Source organism: Tursiops truncatus, chromosome 16, assembly GCF_011762595.2.
Source record: "Tursiops truncatus isolate mTurTru1 chromosome 16, mTurTru1.mat.Y, whole genome shotgun sequence".
Lineage (NCBI taxonomy): Eukaryota > Metazoa > Chordata > Mammalia > Artiodactyla > Delphinidae > Tursiops > Tursiops truncatus.
In genome coordinates, this window is record NC_047049.1 from 25,995,273 (window position 1) to 26,021,603 (window position 26,331).

Consider the following 26,331-nt stretch of genomic DNA (forward strand, 5'->3'; position numbering starts at 1 on the left):
CGCGTCTGGAGCCTGTGCTCTGCAACGGGAGAGGCCACAACAGTGAGAGGCCCGCGTAACGCAAAAAAAAAAGAAAGAAAAAATAAGAAACATGTAGGGAATCCTTAGATAACTTCTGCCCATGTTTAGGAAAGTAAAAAGGAATTTTTCTCCAGATATTCTCCTATTGATACATTTCTCATGAAAGGAAAAATTTATTTGTTCGTTTATTATTTATTTAATTTGCAAAAGCTTTAAAAACTATTTCATTTGTGGTCTTAGATATGTGACTAGCTAAAACCATTCCAGGGTTATACACTGCAAAAGCCCTTTACAGTCAACAGAGGAACACGGCTCAGAGGCTTTCCCTTTAGGTCTACATATACCCCCTTGAAAAACCTGAAGTGTTGAGACTTGCCTCCTCCCTTGGCATGTTTTTATACATAATATAAGGCACTTCCTGTGTACCTTCTCCTCTAACTGTAAGAACAGAAGCAATGCAGACAGGGCACTAAACCAGGCATCAGGGGCCTGAATTCTGACGGAAACTCTGATGGAGTTTTGACTCTGCTTCTTAGGATCAGTGTGACCTCAGCTAAATCACTTAAAATATCTCTGGGCTTCAACTTCATTCATAAAAAGGGGACAATATCTAACATGACTCCCCAACAGGGTTGTGTGAAAGTTCAATAAGGTACGGTAACTAGACTTACCATGGTGATCATTTTGAAATGTACAGAAATATCAAATCACAATGTTGTATAACAGGAACTAATATAGTATTATAGGTCAATTCTATTTCAAAAACAAACAACTCACAGAAAAAGAGATCACGTTTGTGATTACCAGAGGCAGGGGGTGGGGGAAGGAGGAACTGGATGAAAGCAGCCAAAAAGTACAAACTTCCAGTTATAAGATAAATAAGTACTAGGAATGTAATGTACAACATTATAAATATAATTAACACAGCTGTATGTTATATACGAAAGTTGTTAAGAGAGTAAATCCTAAGAGTTTTACATCACAAGGAAAAAAACCTTTTTTTTCTATTTCTTTAATTTTGAATCTATGTGAGATGATAGATGTTCACTAAACTTACTGTGGTAATCATTTCATAATGTACGTAAGTCAAAGCATATGTACACCTTAAACTTACACAGTGCTGTATGTCAGTTACATCTCAATGAAACTAGAAGAAAAAATGAAGTTCCCCATACAAAAAATAAATAAATAAATAAGTGAAAACAGTTCAATACAGTAATAAATATGAAAGTGGCTTTGAAAATTCTAAACACATGAATATTATATAACATAATTATGATTAAGAAAACAGGGGCAGAGTGTGTGACACAAAAGATTCTGGGAACAAGAGAAGACTAAAAGATCTGCATTACAGAGAGCTAAGGCCCTAAAACCAACAATGATTTTCTGTAAGAAAAGGGTTTTGCTGCAAGTATTAAAAACTTCACTTGTGCCACCCACTTCCTATCTTATAGAATACTTAAGTTAGAGAAAGAAAGTAGTTAAAGCAAAACAAAACAAAACCAAAAAATAGCCAAAAATAACTTATTTATAACTCAAGCAATGAAGGAAGTTTATAATTGTACGAATGCTGATTCCCCACTAAAACGGGACACTCTACTAGGAAGGATCAGCAATAAAGTAAACCAGAGCAAACTATACCCGTGGGCCAAAGCTGGCTTGCAGCCTGTTTTTTAAAAGAAAATTTTATTTATCACTCATTCATTTAAGTATTATCTGAGTCTGCATTTGAGCTACAATGGCAGAGTTGAGTAGTTGCACAGTTGCTACAGCCTGCAAAGCCTAAAATATTTATCATATAGTCTTTTACAGAAAAAGTCTGCCCATCCCTGCAATAAATCACTTACCTGTTACATTGTTTAAAACCTCCTTTAGATGACTGAAACTATGCAGCAGAGGATCCCGTTCTTCATCCTGTAACACATAAATTAAAAAAAAAAAATTCATTATCAGGCCAAGAGGAAAGAGGAAATAAAGGACAGATCAAGAGCTCTTTCTCTGAAGCCAACCAGAAAATTCAGTTTTCCTTCTGAAGAAAAGAAAGTTAGCTATAGTTCATTTTTCCAGTTCCCTAACCTCTTATCTCATAGAAGTACTCTGGGCTTACCTAAAACAGTACATCCTGAAATACTAAGCTTAATCTACACCATGACCATAGCACTCAAGCTACCATAGATTGCTAGGTCCTTTATATGTGCTATGGTCTGAATGTTTGTGTCCCCTCTAAACTTCTAGGTTGGGATTTCCCTGGCGACTTCCCAGTGGTTAAGACTCTGTGCTTCCACTTCAGGGGGCGCGGGTTTGATCCCTGGTTGGGGAACTAAGATCCCACATGCCACATGGCGCGGCCACAAAAAAAAAAAAAACTTCTATGTTGAAATCCTAAGGTGGGTGATTAGGTCATGAGGGCAGATTCCTCATGAATGGAATTAATGCCCTTTATACAAGAGGCCCAAGAGTGCTCCCTTGCCCTTCTACCATGTGAGCATACAATGAGAAGTCTGAGACCCAGAAGAAGTCCCTCACCCGAGCATGCTGACATCCTGATCTTGAAATTCCAGCCCCCAGAAATAAATATCTGTTGTTTAAAGAAAAAAAAAATCTGTTGTTTATAAGTTACCCAGTCTTTGGCATTTGGTTTTGGTTAGAGCATCCCAAACAGACTGAGACATACAGACTAAGATGTATGTATTATTCTATCTTTTCTATTTCTTCATAGTCATCATAATCACACATATTCATTTCTAAGACATTCCTGACTCCACTCGTACTTCTAATACAATCCACTTTTTTTTTTTTACAATCCACTTTTATAAATGAACATAAGAAATTTCTAAACACACATATACATATTCACCAAGTTGGAAATGTCTAAACTTAATTTTAAATTGTACCAAAAACTGTCTTACACAACTGTACAAAAAATATCCTTGAACATACAAATACAATAAAGAAAGTCCGCTTTACAACAGGTAATCTTACTCATCTGATTGGCAAGATATGGTCTGCTCTATATAAGAAAAGTTGCTGAATTCCCAAGGAGTACCATTACCAAGCCATACTCCATGTATCAATAACTAAACTAACTGAAATGAATTCGATAGCTAATTATAGTTCTTGGGAATTAGAAGATAAGGAATCTTTCTGACATTTTTAGGCATATAAAAGAGATCCCAAGTGTTTGCTTAAGTTGTTTATGAAAGCAGCTAGAAGAAAAATGGTATCATCTTTTGGCTTCCAGAGAAAAAAACGCAGCTTATAAATTTGACTCTAGTTGAAATAAAACAAAACGGTCCTTGAAACCCTTCTGAAAAACACTGAATTCCTACTATTATCATTATTATCAGGAAATTGATTACTGTTTTAACCACACACTAGATTCCCTACAGCAACTCAGTGACCAGGTTCTCTACCCACTGCCCACTTACCAGTGGAGTATGGGTGCTCCATCGCGCATTTCGTTTGATGGCCCCAACCACAATGCTAATTTCCCCTTGAATGATGTAAATATTTTTATCCACCATCCTGGCAAACCTACTGAAACAGTGAAGAGAAAAGTTAGTTAATATTTGGTTACCCAAGAGCACACCCATGCTTAAATCAGTATCTGATAAGGTCAGAACTACGATTTAACTTTTCAGTACCAAGATTTCCCACCTGTAATACTAAGATGGGATGAAGCCCATCTTATGTTATGAATCCAACTACCTGGCTCTTCTAGAGGTCTCTGCAAGTTCAAGATACAACTCAAAAAGCATCACACCAGAAACTTTTCAAAGGCACCTCAACAACCTCTAACAAGCATGTCAAATTCTTCAAAGTCAATTGTCCCCCAAATCTCTCCTACGAATCATACAGATATGCAGATACATCCATGTTGCTAGTTTGTTAAAGAAATATTTCAGATCTTCCTTTTGTTCTTCCTTTTTTATCAACTCAATAAATAATGAAGGTTTAAGTTAAAAGAAAAGAATGAAGGCTGTTAGAAAAATAGCCCTGGTCTGGAACCACAGTTACAATGTCAATTTATAGACTGCATCCATTCTGCCAAGTCAGCTCCAGAAAATTGGACAGTGGCAGTGATGCAACCTTTGAAAAGTTCTGAAAAGTCAAGTTCACTTGCTTATAGCAGGAAATCGCTAATAAGCAGACTGTAAGGTAGACTCTTCTTGGCATAGAGAAAACCCTAGGAACATGTAAAATCAACCTAATCACTTCCCATTGTTTAGAAATCCTCCTGAGAAAAGACAAAATTTTAAAAAACGAAAGGGATAGAAAGCAGAGTAGGGGAGACATACAGTTAGACAAACATTTATATCAGGCTCAAGGAAAATTAAAAAAGTAAGGCTAACAGAGTAAGGAAAGGAATTCCAAAAATATTTACTTAATAAGCACCTACTATGCATAAGGCATCTTTCAGAGTGCTAAGGATACAAAGCAAATAAGACATGGAAAGAGCTTCAGGCATACTCTGGAATGAAAAAAAAATTGTAATGCATGACTGTATGTTGCCAACTATGTAAAAACCAACCAACCAACCGACCTTACATAAAATACTAGATTTTTGTTTTCAAAAATATACCGTATTTAACATACAGTAAGATATAAAGAGAATATAACAACCAGTATCCAGATTAAGAACAGTACAACTGAAGTCTCTGTGTGTCCTCCCTAATTACATCCTTCTCTCTTTCATCTATAGGTCCCACTATTCTTTTCTTTATAAATTTATTTACTTACTTATTTATTTATTTATTATTTTTGGCTGCGTTGGGTCTTTGTCGCTGCACACAGGCTTTTCTCTAGTTACGGCGAGTGGGGCCTACTCTTTGTTATGGTGTGCGGGCTTCTCATTGGGTAGCTTCTCTTGTTGCAGAGCACGGGCTCTAGGCACGCGAGTTTCAGTAGTTGTGGCACTCGGGCTCAGTAGTTGCGGCTCGCAGGCTCTAGAACGCAGGCTCATAGTTGTGGCGCACAGGCTTAGTTGCTCTGCAGCATGTGGGATCCTCCCGGACCAGGGCTTGAACCTGTGTCCCCTGCATTGGCAGGCGGATTCTTCACCACTGTGCCACCAGAGAAGCCCTGGTCCCACTACTCTTAATCTGATGTTTATTAAACTTTTATGTTGCTTTATACTTTGACTTCATTGATATGTATCTCTAGACAATATGTATCATTCTGCATATTTTTATATTTTGTATAATTAATATCATTTTGTATGTATTCTTCTGCAATTTGCCTTTTTCCCTTGAAACATTATGTTTGTGAGTCATCTATGTTGTTAAGTATACGTAATGTATTTTGTACAGGCATATAAAGAGATATATAACACAGAATAAAAGGTCTGGGCAGATGTACCCCAAACTCAACCATCATAGTCATCTCTAGAGAAGGTACTATGAAATCAGGGTGTAATCAGAGGATACTTAGCCTTATCTATATTTTAATTTTTTACAAGGAGAACATATTACTGTACCATCAATATAATTAAAAATTAATAATTATGAAAGAAATGAGATACAATTTCTGCCCTTGAGGCATTTACAGAGTTCAGTAGGATCTAAAAGAAAACTGAGCCAGAGACATGGAGGGAAGAAAAGCACCCTGAAAGTAGCTCTATTTGCATATTTTTTACACAAGAAAGTGAGAAGAATGAAAACCACTATGATAAAGGAAAAAAGAACTAGTACAAATTTTGTCCAGGCCCATAACACCTCTCCCAATCCACAAGGGAACCCAACAAAAGACAACACTTATTTTAAAGACAATTTAAAGAAACAACTAGGTTACTCTCAGAAGACTAAATGCTCTAGACACACAACAATGTTCTCTTCAATGAATAGATAAGATTCAATGATGAGAACATACCACAATGAAGAGGAGGAGAACCAAGAAGTGTAAGAAAGATAAACAAATTCAAAAATAGAGTATCAGGGGCTTCCCTGGTGGCGCAGTGGTTGAGAGTCCGCCTGCCAATGCAGGGGACACAGGCTCGTGCCCTGGTCCGGGAAGATCCCACATAACGCGGAGCAGCTGACGCCCATGAGCCATGGCCGCTGAGCCTGCGCGTCTGGAGCCTGTGCTCCGCAACGGGAGAGGCCACAACAGTAAGAGGCCTTGGTACCACCAAAAAATAAAAAAAGTATCAGAAAAGAAAAGATAAAATCTCTAGTATCTCTCCTTCCTTAAATTATTTAGGCAAGATGAATATGCTCTAGATCTCTGGATTTTTTTTTAATACACGTTACATTTTATTTTATTTATTTATTTTTATATATTTATTTTGGCTGCATCGGGTCTTAGTTGCGGCACGCAGAATCTTCGTTGCAGCATGCATGATCTTTTGTTGTGGCGTGCAGGCTTCTCTCTAGTTGTGACACGCAGGCTCTAGAGCACGTGGGCTCTGTAGTTTGCGGCACACAGGCTCTCTAGTTGAGGTGTGCAGGCTCAGCAGTTAAGGCACGCAGGCTTAGCTGCCCTGTGGCGTGTGGGATCCTAGTTCCCCAACCGGGGATCAAACCCATGTCCCCTGCATTGGAAGGCAGATTCTTAACCACTGGACCACCAGGGAAGTTCCTGGAAGGTTTTTTTTAAGAAACTCCTAATAACACAGGGAGGGGGAAGGGTAAGCTGGGACAAAGTGAGAGAGTGGCATGGACTTATATATACTACCAAATGTAAAATAGGTAGCTAGTGGGAAGCAGCCACATAGCACAAGGAGATCAGTTCAGTGCTTTGTGACCACCTAGAGGGGTGGGATAGGGAGGGTGGGAGAGAGACGCAAGAGGGAGGAGATATGGGGATATATGTATATGTGTAGCTGATTCACTTTGTTATAAAGCAGGAACTAACACACCGTTGTAAAGCAGTTATACTCCAATAAAGATGTTAAGGGACTTCCCTGGTGGCACAGAGGTTGGGAGTCCACCTACCATTGCAGGGGACACATTGCAGGGGGGGGTTCGAGCCCTGGTCTGGAAAGATCCCACATGCCATGGAGCAACTAAGCCCGTGCGCCACAACTACTGAGCCACATGCCACAACTACTGAAGCCCGCACGCCTAGAGCCTGTGTTCCGCAGCAAGAGAAGCCACCGCAATGAGAAGCCCGCGCACCGCAACAAAGAGCAGCCCCTGCTCACTGCAACTAGAGAAAGCCCGTGCAGCAATGAAGATCCAACGCAGCCAAAAATTAATTAATTAATTTAAAAAAAAAAAAAAGAAAGAAAACTCCTAACAGAGGTTGCCTCCAGAGAAAGGAACTGGGGAACAGTGGTGAGAGGAAGACTTATTTTTCTCTACATATTCTTTTGTACTTTTTGAATTCTGTGTCACATACATATATTACTTATTTTTAAATTTTAATTAACAGATTTTTTTAATGAGTAGGCGCTACAGAAAAGTAGTTGTATTATTCCATGTATAAATGATTAAGAGCAGCAATCAAAGTTAATTAACTAACAAACATTTATTTCAGTCAACCAGATATTACTTAGCACATGCTAAGCAAAATGCTAGACAGATCCATACAGAATTGTCCCTACCCACCCACAAGGAATTTATAATCTAGTAGATTAAACACATACATCTACACACAAACCCATACATATCTCCAATACATAAGTGATACACAGTGTCACAGTAGTGAAGCAAAGAAAATTATTTCTGGCAGAGGACCCTGAAAAGGCAAATGAAAGACAGGATTCAAACAGTCAAAAACACAAGGAGAGAATGGCAAGAGTAAAGGCTTATTGGTAGGAAAATGCAATATGTATTTAGGGGGTCATGATTATTCCAGACTTGTTGGAACATTATTCCTAGGAGAATAACAGCATGTAAAGCTAGAAAAGCAAGTTGTAGGGGGAGCATATCATGGAGGGCTTTCAATATATATAGTACATATACAGACTACCTATCATTGTAAAAAATATTTTGGGGGGCCTGGAGGGGGCCACTATAAAATAAGAATATTTAATTTCTCTCTCTTTTTTTTTTTGGCTGTGCTGCGCGGCATGTGGGATCTTAGTTTCCCAACCAGGGATCAAACCCGCGCCCCCTGCAGTGGAAGTGCAGAGTCTTAACCACTGGACCACTGGGGAAGTCCGTTTAATTTCTCTTTTAAAGAACTAAGAGAATGACAGAAAACACCTATACTGAGAACAACACAGCAACAAGTAAATAACAAACACTACACTACAAATTGCAAACAAAAGTGTCAACAGGACTTAACTGAGATCTAATAGGATCTACATGCTATTTGGAAGGCTTTCTGGAGGAAATAAATTTTGAACTGGGATACCAACTGAAATAATCAACCTAACACTCAATCAAAATTCATTAGGCATCAGAAGCTAACAATTTTCTAAGATAGCAAAGATCTAAGCAAAAAATCACTGTCTTAAGTTTCTTAGTAAAAAAGAAACATCTCAGGAATAAAGAGGAATTATTTTCAAGGACTATGCAGAGTTGCCTAATCTCCCTCCAAGCCTGAGCATGTCTCCTCACCCAAGAATCTCCCAAGGGAATTTGCCCTTGATGCTCAAATGGGAAGCTCCAATGAACCACTTGCTGTCTGGTAGCCAATGGCCTAGAACCCCTTGCCGTAAGGTCACAAAGGCCGGCAGAGACCTCACGAGTATGGTAGAAAAGAACTGAAGGTTTACCTTTTATCAGAAATAATATGAGAAGGAATGACCAAATACACACCAACGAATATCCCCCAGCCAAATAAGCTAGTGGTTTATCTGCTCAGAGACTGCGAGCAACATATATTCTTTGAAAGCACGATCTGTTTAAAGCTGGGCCTATAGGATTACAATGGTGCTTTGCTGCATTCTGCAACTGGCAACTCCCTCTAGATCTAAACAAAAGCAGGAGAAACAGAAACAATAAATTGGATCCTTCATGGAATACCAAAAATTCTCTTTAGAATGAGTTAAAGACTTAAATGTAAAAAAGCAAAACCTGAAAACTTTTAGAATATAAGAGGGTGTTCCCTGGTGGTCTAGTGGTTAGGATTTAGCGCTTTCACTGCCGTGGCTCAGGTTTAATCCCTGGTTGGGGAACTGAGATCCCACAAGCCACGTGGCGTGGCCAAAAAAATATATGAGAATATTTTTATAATTTCAGCATAGGGGAGACGTACCTAAATAGGAAACAAAAAGCAGAACCCATAAAAAAAAAACTGGTAAATTAAACCATGTTAAAATTAAAGACATTTATTCAAAAGACACCATAAAAAAGAGGAAAAGATAAATCACAAACTGGGAGAAAATATATGTAACACATATAATAAAGAAGCAAAGAAGAATGGATAAAGAAGATGTGGTACATATATACAACAGAATATTACTCAGCCATAAAAAGGAACGAAATTGGGTCATTTGTAGAGACATGGATGGACCTAGAGACTGTCATAGAGAGTGAAGTAAGTCAGAAAGAGAAAAACGAATAACATATTAACGCATATATATGGAATCTGAAAAAAAATGGTATAGACGATCTTATTTACAAAGCAGAAATAGAGACACAGACACAGAAAAAAACGTATGGATACAAAGTGGGAAAGGGGTTGGGGTGGGGGTGGGGGGATGAGCTGGGAGATTGGGATTGACATATATACACTATTGATACTATGTATCAAATAGATAACTTCTGGCAACCTACTACATAGTACAGAGAACTCTATCAATGCTCTGTGGTGACCTAAATGGTAAGGAAATCCAAAAAAAGAGGGGATATATGTATACGTATAGCTAATTCACTTTGCTGTACAGTAGAAACTAACACAGTATTGTAAAGCAACTATAATCCAATAAAAATTTTAAAAAAAAAGAAGCAATATCCATAATATAACTGCTACAAAACTATAAGGATAGACATATAAACCCTCCCCAAAACTGGCAACAGACATGAACAGGCATTTCACAGAATAAGGAAAATACAAACAGTAAATATATATACGAAAAGACTATGAGCTTCATTAATAGTCAATAAAATTACAAAATAAGATTATTAATGAGAAACCATTTTACACCTCCAAAATAGCACAAAATTTTAATTTGACAATACCAAAAGTTGGTAAAAATACAGACCAAGTGGCTGTTGAGTCTGTAAATTGATACAACTCATTTGGATAACAATTTGGCATTATCTTGCAAAGCTGAAGAAGTTCATATGCTATACCTCAGCAATTCCACTGCTAAGACTATACCCCAGGGAAATGAACAAAAAATTTACAACAGTTGGCTAAGGGAGGGGAGACGTGACTAATAGGGAAGGGCATACCCGCTGCCCCAGTTTTGGTAATGTTCTGTTTTTAAGCTGGGTTGGGGACACTGATGTCCCTTATATGCTGTATAAACCCTAACCCTTACTCATTCCATCCAAAAGTCAATGAGAGAATCAGAATACCACAGTGGTATTCCTGACTGTTATTACCTGTATGATCTTAACCAAGTTTCTTAGCCTCTCTGATTCCCAGTTTACAGTTCTGCATTGCATAATGGAGATAGTACCTCCTCACCCATTTGTTGTAAGGCCTGGCATGCTATTAGGAATATTAAAACCCAAAAAAAGGTTGGCTGTTATTATGATAATGCCTGCTCTGTTAAGTCTTCCCTGGCTAACCCACTCCCCCAGAGAGTATTAGTACTCCTTTTTTGTCACCCCATGGCACAGGACATACCTCTATTTAAACATATCTTATACTCATTTATAATTATTTATTTAATCTCTCTCTCCCATGAGTCTATGAGCCTCTCAGAAAGAGACCATAATTTATCACCTTTTTATCCTCAATGCCTAACATATAGTAAGAAAAATGATAAATACTGAATGAACAAATGAATAACTGAAAGAATATCAAGACTGACTCTTCAGTATTGGTACAGCTCACATCCACCTCTTGTGAGAACAATTACTTCATAGAAGACAAGGACTCTACGCCAGGCAGGCAAACCTTCTTTCTGTATCCCATGTTTGTTTCTGTACTAGAAGTTACAAATCTTCCATATTAGGCACTCTATGGACAAAAAGAACCCACATTTATCCACCAGTCAAATCATAATGCTTCTGTTTTCACATGTATTTTCCTGAAGTCTTCTCATATGCTATTTGCATGTTCACATTTCTTCTGTGAAATATACAATTCTTTATGTAATTGTCCATTCTTCCCATATGTATATATGTGTCTTATTTTCTTTGGTTCTAAATAGATTATTAGTGCTCGCTTCGGCAGCACATATACTAAATAGATTATTAGTAGACCATTAAGTTATTTTTTTTCTTCATTGCTTAAAAGTTGTTCTTATTCAATTAGAAATTAGATTCTCCAAAGGCAAAGACTCAGGTTTTTTTTCTTTTTCATGGTGCTTTGATGTCTAATACAGAGCTATGTAAACCACGAAAACCCTGATGGGCTTTCTGAGAGGAAAGAAGGTACCAGGGAGCTGAACAACCATCAGCTGGCCCTTCTGAGGTTTATTTTCACTCGATCTCTCAAACATCCCGGAGAAGCACCAAAGACACAGAGTTTTTAAGGTTTCCAGAGCTAGCCAAGGAACGCGCCATAGTTCTGTGTTTTGTTGAGAGTGACCCAAAATTACTAAACTAGTAAACAACTTGCTAGACTCAAGAAATTTACTCAAAGGGTGGAGGTAAGAGAAAATCAAACCAAGAAAAAAGATGGTGCCCTGACAGGATACAACTGGAAAATCCTCCCAACCTGATAATCAGGTGACCAGTGTACCTCAACTCTGCCATTCCCCCTCCTCCCTCTATGGAGATTCTGAGGTTATCCCAAGAATTATATGCAAGGTGAGCTACTGAGATAAGCTCAAAGTTGTCCTAAGATGCCCCTTCTGCCAGCTTGGAGATGAAAAATGAAACAAGACTTCTTTCCCCCACTCATCTTTTAACCACTCAGGGCACCGAACATGACAACTAATGGTGAAAGTTGGCTGAGTACGACAAAGATTAAAAAGTGAGCCTGGTGGGCTTCCCTGGTGGCTCAGTGGTTAAGAATCCGCCTGCCAATGCAGGGGACACAGGTTCAAGTCCTGGTCCGGAAAGATCCCACATGCCTCAGAGCAACTAAGCCCATGTGCCACAACTACTTAGCCTATGCTCTAGAGCCCACGAGCCACAACTACTGAGCCCATGCACCACAACTATTGAAGCCCGTGTGCCTAGAGCCCGTGCTCTGCAACAAGAGAGGCCACCGCAATGAGAAGCCCACACACTGCAAAGAAGAGCAGTTCCCGCTCACTGCAACTAGAGAAAGCCTGGGGGCAGCAATGAAGACCCAAAGCAGCCATAAATAAATAAATAAATCTATTAAAAAAAAAAGTGAGCCTGGGACTTCCCTCATGGCCCAGTGGTTAAGAATCCGCCTTCCAATGCAGGGAACGTGGGTTCGATTCCTGGTCGGGGAACTAAGATCCCACATGCTGTGGGGCAACTAAGCCCGTGTGCTCTAGAGCCTGCGTGCCACAACTGGAGAGCCCATGCGCCACAATTAGAGAGCCCGTGCACTGCAACTACTGAGCGTGTGCACTCTGCAGCCTACATGCCAAAACTAGAGAGAAGCCTGCACACAGCAAAGAGCCTGCGTGCCGCAACGAAAGATCCTGCATGCTGCAACTAAGACCCAACACGGCCAAATAAAAAAATAAATAAAAAGAACCCCCCCATATCGTTCTTTAAAAAAAAAAAAAAGTGAGTCTGGAGGATTTCCCTGGTGGCACAGTGGTTAAGAATCCGCCTGCGGGCTTCCCTGGTGGTGCAGTGGTTAAGAATCCGCCTGCCAATGCAGGGGACACAAGTTCGAGCCCTGGTCCAGGAAGATCCCACATGGCACGGAGCAACTAAGCCCATGCACCACAACTACTAAGCCTGTGCTCTAGAGTCCGCAAGCCACAACTACTGAGCCCGCATGTCACAACTACTGAAGCCCGTACACCTAGAGCCCATGCTCCACAATGAGAAGCCCGCACACTGCAACGCAGAGTAGCCTCCCACTCGCCGCAACTAGAGAAAGCCCGCATGCAGCAACAAAGACCCAACGCAGCCAAAAATAAATAAATAAATAAATAAAAAGGAAAAACAAAGTGAGTCTGTATGATTGTACGTAGAGAATTGCAGTGATTAAGTCTCATAAGGCCTGCCCGTTTTGTATATCAGGGGTCATCCTCCACTGTCATCAGGCAGAATCTAGTCCACAGACATACATTTTTCCTCCTGTAAAAGGTTTTTAAATAATTTAACTAGTTGCCAACAGTTTAAAACACAATGATCTGAATTCCCAGTTTCTCTTGAAAAATAGGAAGAATGGTCATACTGTGCCCACATTCCAGTACACTACAGTCACTAGTACATCCTAATACATTCCCTCCTGGCTCACTTCCCTCATTTACATTACCTGCCTGATACTCAGGCATTTGAGCTTGTAATCCCTGCTTTATTTACATGATGGCAACAAATCATTACTTCCATGATCACATCCACTGCAACTGGGGCCCCAAATCACCACAGTGCCCTACTACATTTTCATTTAATTTAAACAACTGCTGTGGAACACACTGAAATACAGAAAAAGAGGAACAATAAAAACTGAACACCTGCCAATTACATTTACAAAGCTCTTCCAGCCAGAGATAAAATGAACCTCCCTTTCTCCCTTCAACTCAACCCCACAATTACCCCAACAGCAGAATCACTCTAATTAGTCACCTTGAACCCCAGGGACAGACTGTGATCAATCAACCGAAGTGGTGTAAAAAGACTAGGCTGATCCTTCCAGTGAGTACTGTATAAATACAATGGGTCTCCTCAAAAGCAGGAGCTGTGTCTTTTTCCTCTCCAGCTGCTCACACTAGCCAGTCTAAGTACCCTATCAATGAAGTTATTATCTAAAAGTAGCAGTCATTCTGCCTTCTGGAACACGGGGAAGTGAACTAGTAGTGTAACTCTGAGAACTTCGAGTTCAACTGGGATTGGCGCCCAGCTACTCATGAGGAGATGTGCCTACAACCTGAGTTCCGACTGTGCCAATGAGCATCAATGTCAAGGTTAGAACATACTGTCTACCACCACCTTTAAAAAGAAGCTGAAGAAAAAAAAAAAAAAAAAAGCTTAAATACAAGTCTTGAAGGAAAAACAAATTTTCTGATCTGGGATGGGGGCTGGGAGTAAAGAACTATTCCTATCCAGAAAATGACTTTTTAAAGTAAGAAAAGGTAAAATCTTGTTGCCTGACTTAACCTCCAGGCCCAACTGAAAAGATGCTGAACTGGTCACACTATCAACCCAAAGACTAGACTGCCTATTATGCAAAGCATTATCAACTCAACAGGGCTCAACAGGGCATATCAACCCAGATGAGAAAGGCAGACCCATCAAACCTGGATACTTCCCGAGGTGACTATGTCATTTCATTAGCCATTCTAAATTACTTTTTTGGAAATTCTACAATATAGATCAGCAAGTTAAAATGCAAACAGTTTCCTATACCATTTCCACCTCACTTATTTTATTTATTTACTTACTTTCTTATTTATTTATTTATTTATGGCTGTGTTGGGTCTTCGATGCTGCGCACGGTTTCTCTCTAGTTGCGGCTAGCAGAGGCTACTCTTCGTTGCGGTGCACAGGCCTCTTGTATGGCCTCTCTTGTTACGGAGCACAGGCTCTAGGCACACGGGCTTCATTAGTTGCAGCACTCAGGCTCAGTAGTTGCGGCACGCAGGCCCTAGACTGTGCAGGCTTCAGTAGTTGTGGCGCATGGGCTCAGAAACTGTGGCTTGCGTGCTCTACAGCGCAGGCTCAGTAGTTGTGGCCCATGGGCTTAGCCGCTCCACAGCATGTGGGATCTTCCTGGACTAGGGATCAAACCTGTGTCCCCTGCACTGGCAGGCGGATTCTCAACCACTGCACCACCAGGGAAGTCCCACCCCATTTATTTTAAATCAATAAGTATCAATACAGCAACCTAAATGTCCATAAACAGATGAATGGATAAAGAAGATGTGGTACATATATACAATGGAATATTACTCAGCCATAAAAAAGGAACAAAATTGGGTCATCTGCAGAGACGTGGATGGACCTAGAGACTATCATACAGAGTGAAGTAAGTCAGAAAGAGAAAAATAAATAACGTATATTAACACATATATGTGGAATCTAGAAAAATGGTACAGATGAACCTATTTGCAAGGCAGGAATAGAGACACAGATGTAGAGAACGAATGTGTGGACACGGGGTGGGGGAAGGGGGGTGGGATGAATTGGGAGATTGGGATTGACATATATGCACTACCATGTGTAAAAGAGATAGCTAGTGGGAACCTGCTGTACAGTGCAGGGAGCTCAGCTGGGTGCTCTGTCTTGACCTAGATGGGTGGGATGGGGGTGTGGGAGGGAGGCCCATAGAGGGAGGCAATATATGTATACATAATATATACATATAGCTGATTCACTTCCTTGTACAGCAGAAACTAACACAACACTGTAGAGCAACTATACCCCAATTAAAAAAAAAAAACAATATAAACAATGCTATCTCCCCTACCAACGTGCGTGCGCGCGCGCGCGCGCACACACACACACACAATTTCAGGAGAGCAGAGTTTAGTCACTCTAGAACCTAGATAGTTTTCCCTTCTAACACAATGAGGTTTTGATCCTTCTTATTACTACCTCACCATGCAAAAGTCCTGACTGCCAGGGCTAGAATCAGGCCACAAGTCAGGATCACATACTAGAACTAATCCTAGGGGGGTCTTCCCTGGTGGTGCAGTGGTAAAGAGTCTGCCTGCCAATGCAGGGGACACGGGTTCAAGCTCTGGTCCAGGAAGATCCCACATGCTGCGGAGCAACTAAGCCCGTGTGCCACAACTACTGAAGCTGCACTCTACAGCCCACGAGCCACAACTACTGAGCCCACGTGCTGCAACTACTGAAGCCTGTGAACCTAGAGCCTGTGCTCCACAGCAAGAGAAGCCACCGCAATGAGAAGCCCGCGCACTGCAACGAAGAGTAGCCCCCGCTCGCCACAACTAGAGAAAAGCCCACGCGCAGCAATAAAGACCCAGTGCAGCCAAAAATAAAATAAATAGGCACAGATAACACTTATTGAGTATCCACTATATGCTGAAAAGCATTTAGGTTGACATGCTCTAGCTAGACTGGTGCACATACATTGCTACTGCTTTTAAGAAACGCATAAACTGAACAGAGCAATCCCCAAATGGACCTTTCCATTTGCGTCCTCCACAGGGCTCAGAGGAGTGCCTTGTGTACCTAATTTAAAGGCATACAAATTTCTATGTCGTGTATCAAAAGACACTGTACCTACACTCTTCCTCATTTTTAAAGGCATTCTTTACCCTTGAGGGACTTTTATAGCTTTACAATACAGCAGTTTATCAAAGATCATCATAGTGCCATAAACTATAGTTTTGGGGTTGTTCCATCATTCACTCTGCAGCCCTGACCCTACCACTTTTTATTTGACTGAACACCTCTCATGACCTCTTCTTACCCACTAAAAATAACAGGCCCAACTTCACAGGTATTCAAATCCCTCTCTGCTCTCGTCCAAATATGTCATAATAGAGTGGCTTCCTTGTGACTGAACTTCATCTCCTTAGGCCAAGTGAAGACCTGGGGAGGAAATGCCAACCAAGAACATACACCAGAAGAGAATATTACACAATATAAAAGATTGTGTAAAAGAAAAAACAGGCTCAGAAGGTAAGTCCAGTGTTTACATACAGTCCCAGACTGGCAGGTGAGCAGCCCCATAAAAGGAAAGCCTTCTCTTAGCCCAGGTCCCCAGGAGGCTGGCCTCAGTCCTTCCACACCTTTTCTCACTACCTGGTCTAGGTTGCATTAGTTCATCATCATTAATGAAGCAGTTCAGCTGAATTAATGAGGCAGTCACACAGAAGTGGGCGCTGCACAAAATCTGGAGAGACTCTCATATCTAAGGTCTAAAAATCAACCCTGAAAAATAGATACAATACTCTTCAGATTTGCTTTCAGCTTCTGAGGACTGGAGTCTTTAGGATGCAAAAAGCTCCAGAAGAGAGAAACTGAAAGCTAGGTTAAGCCTAGAAACACAGGGAGGATTCCGGTACCCGCAAGGGTTGAAAGGCCAGAGTTGAAGTCGTCCCTCCGGCGGCAGGGGCCTGACCTTTGCCCCCTACACCTCTCCCAGTTCCCTCCCACAGCAATCTCTCCCTCGTCTCGTTCCTGCCCCTGCGTCCTTAACCCACCCCGGCTCATTCAGTTTAAGGGCCCTCCTCCTCTTAGTCCCTCTCGCTATGTCAGGGCGGCCTTCATGACACTGGAACTCTAAGAAGAGACTTCGCTGACCTGTCAGCGGATCCAAAATGGCGGGGCCTAGTCCCAGGACCGGCAGCCGCTGCTCATGTCCAGCCCAGGCCCCGAAGGCGTCCCCGAGCGGCTCTCCCGGCTCTGGTGGCAGATGGGAGCAGGGAAGAAGCCCGTTTCTGGGAGTTGAGGCCGAAGTCAAGGCCCGCAGAATCAGTCAGGAAGAGTCGGCCGGAACGGGCGGTGGAGCCGGCTACCTTCCCTGTCAGCTCACTGACGTGGTAACTAGCCTCAGTCTAGCCCGCTGCCTGGTCACTGCACGAGCCCTGCCGCGCACAGCCAATCATAGGTTGGCATCGTGAAAAGTGGCATTCCAGCAATCCAATCGAAGAAAGGAAATTGGCTTCGGGAGGCGGGTAGTGCCTAAAGAGGCGAGATTACAAGAGAAAGAAAAGGGTAGGCAGGGAATAACCAACGGATATGAGGACTCTCTGAGTGACAGTACTGAGAAACCAATAAAAAAGGAGAAAGTGCGCTGGGCAGTTGGAGAGGTGGAGTTAGGTAGAGTTCGGTTGCAGTGCACGGTTTGGCAGTGGCTGCTGGGCATTATGGGGAAGAAAGCTACGACTTGCTGGAAAGGGGGCGGAGTCCTTTTTGAGAGCCTGAGTGGACGACCCTACTACCCCTAAGCGCAAGCCCGTCGCCGCTCCCTATTAAAGTCACCTGGGCCAATACCGTGACCCTTGAGGGATCATTTCCTTTCTAGGCAGTTCTGAGCTCCTTCCAGGATGGAGGGAGCAATCTATTCCAACCTCCCTTCCCCCACCGTCGCGTCTGCTTGCCCTGTTTGGCTTCTCATAAATGAATCTGTCCCATCCCAACTTTGTTTCTATGTCTTGTGCCCCATTCCTATCATCCTGAAATAGAGACAATGGGAGGTGACAAAAAGCTTGGATATCTAATCCAGGTCCTTTCATTTTACAGAGCAGGAAATTGAATCCCAGAATGGAAAGATGGCCCCCACCATCTGTATAGCTAGTTAATGACAGAGCAGAGAAACAAACCTAGGTGTCCTCACCCCCAGTCCAGCTCTCTTTTTCACTGCCCATCAATACCTCTTATGCTTTAGTTTATCAGACTGTGACTCCCAGCTCTGACCATCATCCTAAGCCTTGGACACTCTTTACCTACCTAGAAAAAAGATAATCACACAGGTTATTCCACATCACCACTGACAGGAAACTGCAGCCTTTCCTGAAGCCTTAGAAATGCTGAGAGGCCTGAGGGCAAGATACCCACCGCAGTCTTCACTCTCCTGCCCCCAGCTGCCTCTCCCCTGGCAAAAGATGATAGAGGTTGCTAGGATATTTAGAATTACCTATAAGTGAGAGTGTGTAGAAAGAGGACAGAAGGATGAGTTTTCTCCTTGCAGATTGAATGGTGGAATTCCCAGCCCATCTGCTGGAATAAATCCCAGTGTCCCTACAGACCTGAAGAGACTGCTAGGAGACAATGAAAAAAGATACCAACTCTCTCCCCATTTCCTCCCATTTATGGATGACTCAAGTCCAGGGAAGCTCCATTCCTAACCCCATAGGACTGTGGTCTCAAAACCAGACATCCAAAGACCATCCTCGTGCTAGAATCCTCTAATACCAAGAAACCATCAGGCCTGAAATCAGAATTGAAGAACTCCTTAACAGCTTCTTGTACCTGCATGTTGGGCTCCTGATCTCTGGGTCCAGCTGAGGATCTTGCCTCTTTCACCCAACGAGAGTCAGGGGCAGAGGATACAACCACCATAGCACATCTTTCTAGCCCATCTCTGAGCCATTTTCCACCTTCATTTGAAAACTGGGATTTGGTCTCCTGGGCTCATCTCAGATTGAGAGGTCCTGCATAACCAACTGAAAAATCTTCTAAGTGGGACAAAACTCCCTACTACCCTATCTCCACTCCTACATACCTCCAGAAATCAATCAACCTAAAAGTATGAATGGAATTGTGTGTTAGAGATAAGGAGGAGAGAGATGACAATGTCCCAGCCCCTTCTAACCTCCATCATCTTACCAGACAAAACATCTCCCTCTCAGATTTTAGTACTGAGTGTCTACATCATGCCTAGGAATAGAAAGATGAGGAAGACATGGTCCTTGCCCTCCTAAATCTTAGCATCATAGGGGACAACACATAATCTGATCTCTTCCATATCATGGGTGGGGAAATAGAGATACACACAGCAGGGCTGGGGGAGCAAGACACTACACATCTGGCTAACGTGGGAATTCAGGAAAGGCTTCCCAGAGAGAATGAGGCCTGAGTGGAGCTTAGGGGGATGAGTAGGAGTTGACAAAATGAAGACTGGTTAGAAATATGTTACTGTCAGAGGTGTGCAGAAAACCACTAGGAGACTGGAGATTAAGACAGGGTCAGGTCCCGAAAGTCTGCTGTGCCACGCAAGGGAGCTTAGCCTTTATCCTGAGGGCAAACAGGAGCCACTGAAGGGTTTTAAGCAAAGACATGACTGGTCAGATTCACCTTAGGAGTATATTATATAATAGGGCTTAGGGCCCTCAGGGACACCCTAGAAACCCAGCCTGACTCCACATGTTGCTTGGGACATCTGTCCTATCCCTTGCAACTCCCTAACCTGCAAGCACCAAGGCCACACCTTGCCCACAGAACTGAATTTGGTATCACCAAGGAGCAGGTAGCCCTGGTAAGGCTGGGAGAACATAGCTTGTGTGAGACAAGAGTGCAGACTGACAGGGAACTTGCCCAGGCCTCTGAGGAGTGCCCAGCCCAAGCCCTGAGAACCAGCTAGAACCTCTTTTAATTTTGCGGGGGGAGAGGGAGTAAGGGAGTCATAGTTAAGTTACTTGTCCAAGGTCACTCAGTGATGTTGCAGCTGGTGGCAGGGTTAGAATACTGTTTTAGTTTGTCACACTCCAAACTCTGCTTTCTCCACGAAGCCACCTTCCTTGGAGGAGAGGAAAAAAGGGCTGGGGTGGGGGTGGGGATGGGGGGTGGGGGCGCAGCCGAGAAGAGGAAGAGAGAAAAATGCAAGGAAAAAAGGAAAAAGAGGATCAGAAAGAGAAATTAGTCTTTCGAAGTGGCAGGGGAGGGAGGAGTGAGACAAACAGCAGGGGCAGAGTGGTGGCGGAGAAAATAAAAGAGGAAAGAAAGGCGAGACGTGGGAGGATTGGAGCAGAGACAAAAGGGCAGAGAGACAGACAGCGACAAGTGGAGAAAAACGCCGAAACTTGAGCGGCAACGAAGTCTGAGCGCTGAAACCCCACGGCCTCTCCCGGCCCGTGCGCCCTCCCACCTGGTCCTATCCCCCAGCACCGTTCCAGTTCGCTCGGTGTGGCGGCCTGGTCCCACCTCGCCGCCGACCGGCCCCGGTTCCGCGGGGATACCCGGTCCACTCTACGCTCGCCCGCTCGGTTCCGCCAAAATGTTCTTCAGCAGCGCCGTTTCAGCCACGTGGGAGGGGCGTGGTCCAGTTGCTGAGGAGCGCCTCCGATTGGCTAGGGGGCGGGGTTCCTGGCGGCGCGCCGGCCGGACCACCCCCCTGAAGGCGGGGCCAGAAAATTCACAGCTGGAAAGGGTGGAGCCCCGGTAGCGCAGCTGGAAGGGGGCGGGGCCCGACGCGCGAGGCTCGCAGCGGCGGGCTGGGGGCGCCCTGGACTGCCATAAAGTGAATGGGCGCCAGCGGGGGGTGGCAGTCCGCGGCGAGGCTTACTCTCTCCCAGCGAGTCCGGGAGCGCCGGAGCGGAGCGGCGGCCCGGGCGCAGGGGGGCGGCCCCCACCCCGGCCGGGTGCCCGGCCTCTGGCCCCTGCTTGCCCTCCAGACTGCGGCCGCCGCCGCCGCTGCCGGGAGTCTGCCTGCTGCGGGACTCACTGTGAGTGCTTGACCATGCGGGGGACAGGGGCTCACGGGGCCGAGGGGCCATGGCCGGACTTCGGGATCCCTAAAACGGGACCTAGGGCTGCTGAACTGGAGAACGGTGCCTGGGGAACGGGTCGAGACAGGGAGGGGGGACTGCAGACCTGGGGCCAGGACTTAGAAAAAGGGAAACTTAGCGCCAGGACTCGGGGGACAGAGAAGGGGAAGACTCGAGGGATCCGAAGAGAAGTCGGAGACATGAGGTCAGGACAGGGGCTCCGCGAAGCAGGGAGTAGAGTCGGGAAACCATTACCAGAAAGCGCCCCGGAATCCGGGGGCGCGGGGCCGACAGCCAAGGAGCCAAAGGGGTTGGCGAGGCCCTGGCCAGTGGGGGCAGCTGGCGGCGGGCGCCCAGCAAGGCGGCAGTTGGCAGTGCCCAACACCCCTCGGCTGGGTCTCAGACTCCAGGGACCGGGAGCAGGGGTGCGTTAGTCGCACAAGCTTCTCTCTTCCCAGCTGCTTTGCAATTGGGATAGGAACCGTGTTGTGAGAACCCGACAGCGACCGGGTCAGATGGCCGCTGTGTGGGCTGCAAGGCCGAGGTTGGGTAGTCCGAGTGACCAGGCGGTGGGTCTGGTGTGTCTGCTTGGGGTGTCAGGGCCCCGATGGGTCCCGACCTGGGGCAGCCACGGAATTGGACGGAATGTCCGCGGCGCGCGGGGCTCAGGGCTTACAGAATGTCCGGCGCAGCGAGGTTGGTCTCTCCGGAGCAGGCGCTGTGTCGGGCAGTGGTGGACAGAATGTCCCTGGCCGAGTGGCATGTCCATTTACCCCGCAGCGCCTGCCCAGCTGCTGCGTGTACGGTGGTGTTTGCTGTGGTGGGTTGCCTAGAATCGCAGCTCACACTTTTCAAACTTGTCTCTGCTCCTAGGGGCTGCGGGACATGGAGCAGGGAGTGAGAGTAAAGGCTGAAGCCTGGCCTTGGGCTGGAGTGGCCCGGGAGACATTCCCTCTCTAACCCAGACTAGATGCGATCTGAGCATCACCCCGGACTTCCAGAATCCAAATTTGTGGAGAGAGAGCCAATGGTGGGACTGCTAGTGGGAACCAAGACCAGGAAAGGAAGGAATGAACCACAAAGGGCAATGAGAGGGCAAAGAAGAGCCTAGCACAAGCCCCTGACAGCTTCAGTTCCCTCACAAACTCAGAGTCAACCCCTAATTCCAATACAGCTGACCAGGTACCCCCCAGACTCTGCCTGGGTGTCAGCAGGCTAAAGTCTCCTTTCCCACAGTGGGCAGGAGCCCAGGCCCAAAGAGAAAACTGCAGCCCTTTAGCAAAGCAAACCCTGTGGTCTTGTTTCCCTTTTTGCTTCCTCAGTCCCACCAATCCCCACACCACTCTGGTGGCTGAGAGGAGGTAGGAAGGAGACACAGAATCCAGACACTGGGATCCAACACGGGACTTTATTGGCCTCCATCTCTGGTTGGGAAGGATGTCTCAGCCCTACCCAACTACCCTGTTTGCTTTTCCTACAGCTGGGAGAGGGCCCTGATTTCTTTGGACCCGTACAATGACCGCCCATCCTGACTCCAACTCTTTAACCAGAGCCCAGTTAAGCTGAAGGGAACAGAGTAGAGAGAACTCTCCCAGTCTATGTAAGTAAGCAAAACAGCCCATTTGGCGACTGAGTTTCATGGGGACAAGTGCAGGGTAATATGTTTAGCAATGAGTAATCTAAACAAGTGGGTTTCAACCTTTCTTACCCTCCAACCATGAATGACATAAAATACGTCCTCCCCACACTCCCACCTCCACTCCTTACTTTTAAATTCACTTATCACCAGCTAGAACATTGTTTTCCAAACTCTTTTGTCCCTCTCCCCTTTTTGATAAATATAGAGTCATATCCCAGTTACCCCCATCACATTCTGATACCCTTTTCAAGGGGCTTGTGCTCCCATTGTCTTTGAAAACCACTGAAATTATGGGTGAAATGAAAGGCTGAGTCAGGAAAGGAATAGGGAAGGCATTACCTGAAGACTGTAGCCCTAAGTTCTACTTTTGCCAAAAAGGCCAAAAAGCAATGGCATTATAATAAAGATGACTAGAAACAAAAGGCAGACCTCCTGCCCCTGCATAAAGCCATTTAGCTGAGTGCATGCCTGGTCATTGGCTCTTAGGGAGAATCTCATGGACCTAGAGAAGGGTCAGAGAATGGTGGCAGAAGGGGGAGCCAGAGGCTGCTGGAGAGAGCAAACTTGAAGGTTTAGGCCTTTGGAAAGTGAGATAGGATGGAAATTCACAAAATAAGGAAAGGCCTAGATAAGCAGATTTGTTTGCTCCCCAAATCCTGAAACCAGAGATGAGGGGGCCTCTTAGAACTGGAATGATGCAAGCACAGGATGAATAGGAAAATGTTCCTTGGCACACTGTGGGCAGCAAACTTCCAGAGCTCTTTTCCAGAGAGGTGGTAGAGGCAGGAAGTAGAAAAGGAATCCTTAAGGGCTTGGAAGGATCAATGCATGTCAGAGCTACAAATGGTTGCTGGAGCGGAGGGGGTGAGGAGTGGAAAGAGCTCAGTCCCTGGTCTTAGGAGAACTGGATTAGAATCTCTTCAATCTGTGTAACCGTGAACAAATTCGTCTTCTTAGAGATGCAATAGGGATGGTCATTCCTGCCATTCGAAGTGGTTTTAAGAGTTAAACGAAATCATATATTTGAAAGCCCTTTGCAAATGGAGAAGCACCACAGAAATAAGAAACATTATTGCTGTTATTATGCCCAAACTGTAGGTCCCCTGTAAGCACAGAATCTTCATTTCGAAGGGTGGTGTCTCAAGCCTTAGATCAGCCTGCTAGCGTCCGTGATCCAGTCATGGGAAGATTCTCAATGACAGATGAGACACCCTATCCTAGGCTTCAGATGCCAGCCACTATCCCTCCCCAAGAAGAGTTCCAGGGAGCTCCCCAAATGCTTAGATCCTCTACCAGACCAAATATCCTGATCTGATCCCTGCCTGCCTCCTGCTCAAGGATGTGAATATGGACCCGGGACCCAGGTCCAGGAAGGGAGGGCAGAGGAGGCAAGCTGGAGCTGAGTTGGGGATGAGCACAAGAGAAAGACAACACCCAAATCTTTTCTTCTCCATTTACTCTAAATGATGCTTCCTAGAGTGTGAGGGAGGGAGATGGCAGCTAACCTGAAGGATCCACTAGGTCCTGAGCTTTGGGACTATCTAGAGTGTCTAGAGTGTCTAGTCCCTAGTCACTGACAGGGACTCATGATAAGAGTGATAGGGAAAGAAAAGAAAAGGCAGTGGGGTGAGAAAGCTGCTTTCAGAACTCTCTCCACTCCTCCTGCTTCCCTGGGGCCTTCTTTTCACCTCTCATAGTTTCCCTTTTCTTACCTCTCCCCTGCCCAATCCATTCTGCTCACCACTGCCAAATAAAGATCCCAAAGACATTGCTTTGATGTCACTCCCTCACCTACAAGCCTCCAGTGACTCCCACTGCTGGGAGCAATGCTTCTCAGTGGGGGGTGAGGTGGGAGAGGGCAGTATAGGAGTGGGAGTGGCATGACACTGCAGGCTAAGCCAACCCCATCTTCCTGGTGTGGTGATGTCACTTGAAGATGTCTCTTGGATAGAAAACACTTTTTTCATATTAAAACAAACATAAGTATGGAATGGAATGCAAAATTTGCTTTGATTTTTAACATAAGGCTGAAGATCTCAAAGAAATTTCATACTGGCGGCCGCTGTTTCAGGTTGTGCCCCTAGTGTCCTGTACTATCTTCTCTCTTACTTAGTCTTAGGGTTGTGTTGGTGGAAAAGCTGGAGTTGCTCTAGCCTACACTGTATCAAGCCTGGACCCCCACCTCTTGCCCCTCGTTGGACACCCTCTCAGCCTGACCATTATTCTCTGATGATCTCGCATTGCCCACACTGAGACCCTGGCCTCTGATGATCTCGCATTGCCCACACTGATTCCCTGCTACCCTCTGAACCTACTGCTCTGTTATTTAGAAGCCTCTGCCCCCTTCTCTGCCTCCCTAATTTCCAGATGAGCCAGGTGCTACGTCCTCTGAGCCCCAAAACTTGATACCACCTTACATGCGCTACCGTCTTTCTGATCTTCCACGATCTGAGAATCAGGCCCATGCAGACCACCATTCCATCCTGTGCTCTGTTTGCCTCCCTAGACTCTAGGCTCCTAGAAGTTAGGGTCTGTGCCTTACCATTCTTGGGTATCTGTCTTAGCACCTAATGCTTGTTGAAGGAAAGAAGAAGGGAAAGGGGGAAAAGGGTGTAGAGGCCCATTTCTCTGATCCCTGATTTACCCTTTGATAAATTAAGTGCATCAAATCATTGCTGCCTCTACCCGAGTCTTAGGGTTTCCTCTTGGCTGTGAGCTGTGAGCCTTGTCTACAGCTGTCTTCATTTGCCCTCATTTGCTGACTGCAGCTCAGCAGACCAGACAGTGTGGGTGCCCGGCATCCCTAATGAACATGAGGCTGTGTGCACTTAAGGGCCTCACTTTAGTTTTAGGTTTATAGGATGGTTCTGTCCTAGTTTAGGGCCCTGGTTTACACCTGTTCGCCAATTTGCTGCTTGCTGAGCTGAGCCACAGCATCACAACTCCATCCCCTCTTATCTTCTTTTTCATTCAGCCCATGCAAGAAAAGGTTTTCTCCCATTTCAGTTCCAGGGTGTGCCTCCTGCCTTGGGTATTATTATTGCAACTACTTGGGGGCTCTTTGGCTGTGACCCTGGCCTACCCCTTTGGCTTCAGGACAAAAGTGGGCGCACATGGCAGTTGCCTTCTTGCCATGAGTTGTGTCCCTTGGAAACCATGGCCTCCCCACTATGGCCTCGCTGGTCTGTGACATTCTCGGATCTCCTCCTTAATTATCTTGGATATTTTATTCTTGCTGCAGTCCATGACAGCTTCCTGTAATTCCATGCTGTACTTCAGAGTCAGAGGTCACCTGCAGGCCTTCTATTCTCCCTAGGGCTGGGATTGCCACCCTGACACCAGTGGGGCCTGGGCCATGCACCCCCTGCAGGGTGTGTTGCAAAGGCTG

General features: G+C 44.7%; 1 protein-coding gene across 13 annotated transcripts in view; it reads right to left on the bottom strand.

Moving 5' to 3' along the window:
- The window catches only part of GBF1 (golgi brefeldin A resistant guanine nucleotide exchange factor 1), a 122,312-nt gene extending 104,665 nt beyond the window's left edge, over positions 1 to 17,647 (bottom strand). For 11 of the 13 annotated variants that reach the window (XM_019939886.3, XM_019939880.3, XM_019939882.3 and 8 more), the window contains exons 1-3: positions 17,400 to 17,647; positions 3,450 to 3,558; positions 1,869 to 1,935 (exon numbers count right to left, since the gene is read on the bottom strand). In XM_019939886.3, coding sequence (XP_019795445.1) covers positions 1,869 to 1,935; positions 3,450 to 3,545 — 163 coding nt within the window. In that variant the 5' untranslated portion in view covers positions 3,546 to 3,558; positions 17,400 to 17,647. Of the gene's footprint in view, positions 1 to 1,868; positions 1,936 to 3,449; positions 3,559 to 17,399 lie in introns of those variants that run through there. The other 2 variants (XM_073794011.1, XM_073794017.1) reach the window with 2 other exon arrangements.
- Positions 17,648 to 26,331: the final 8,684 nt, after the last annotated feature.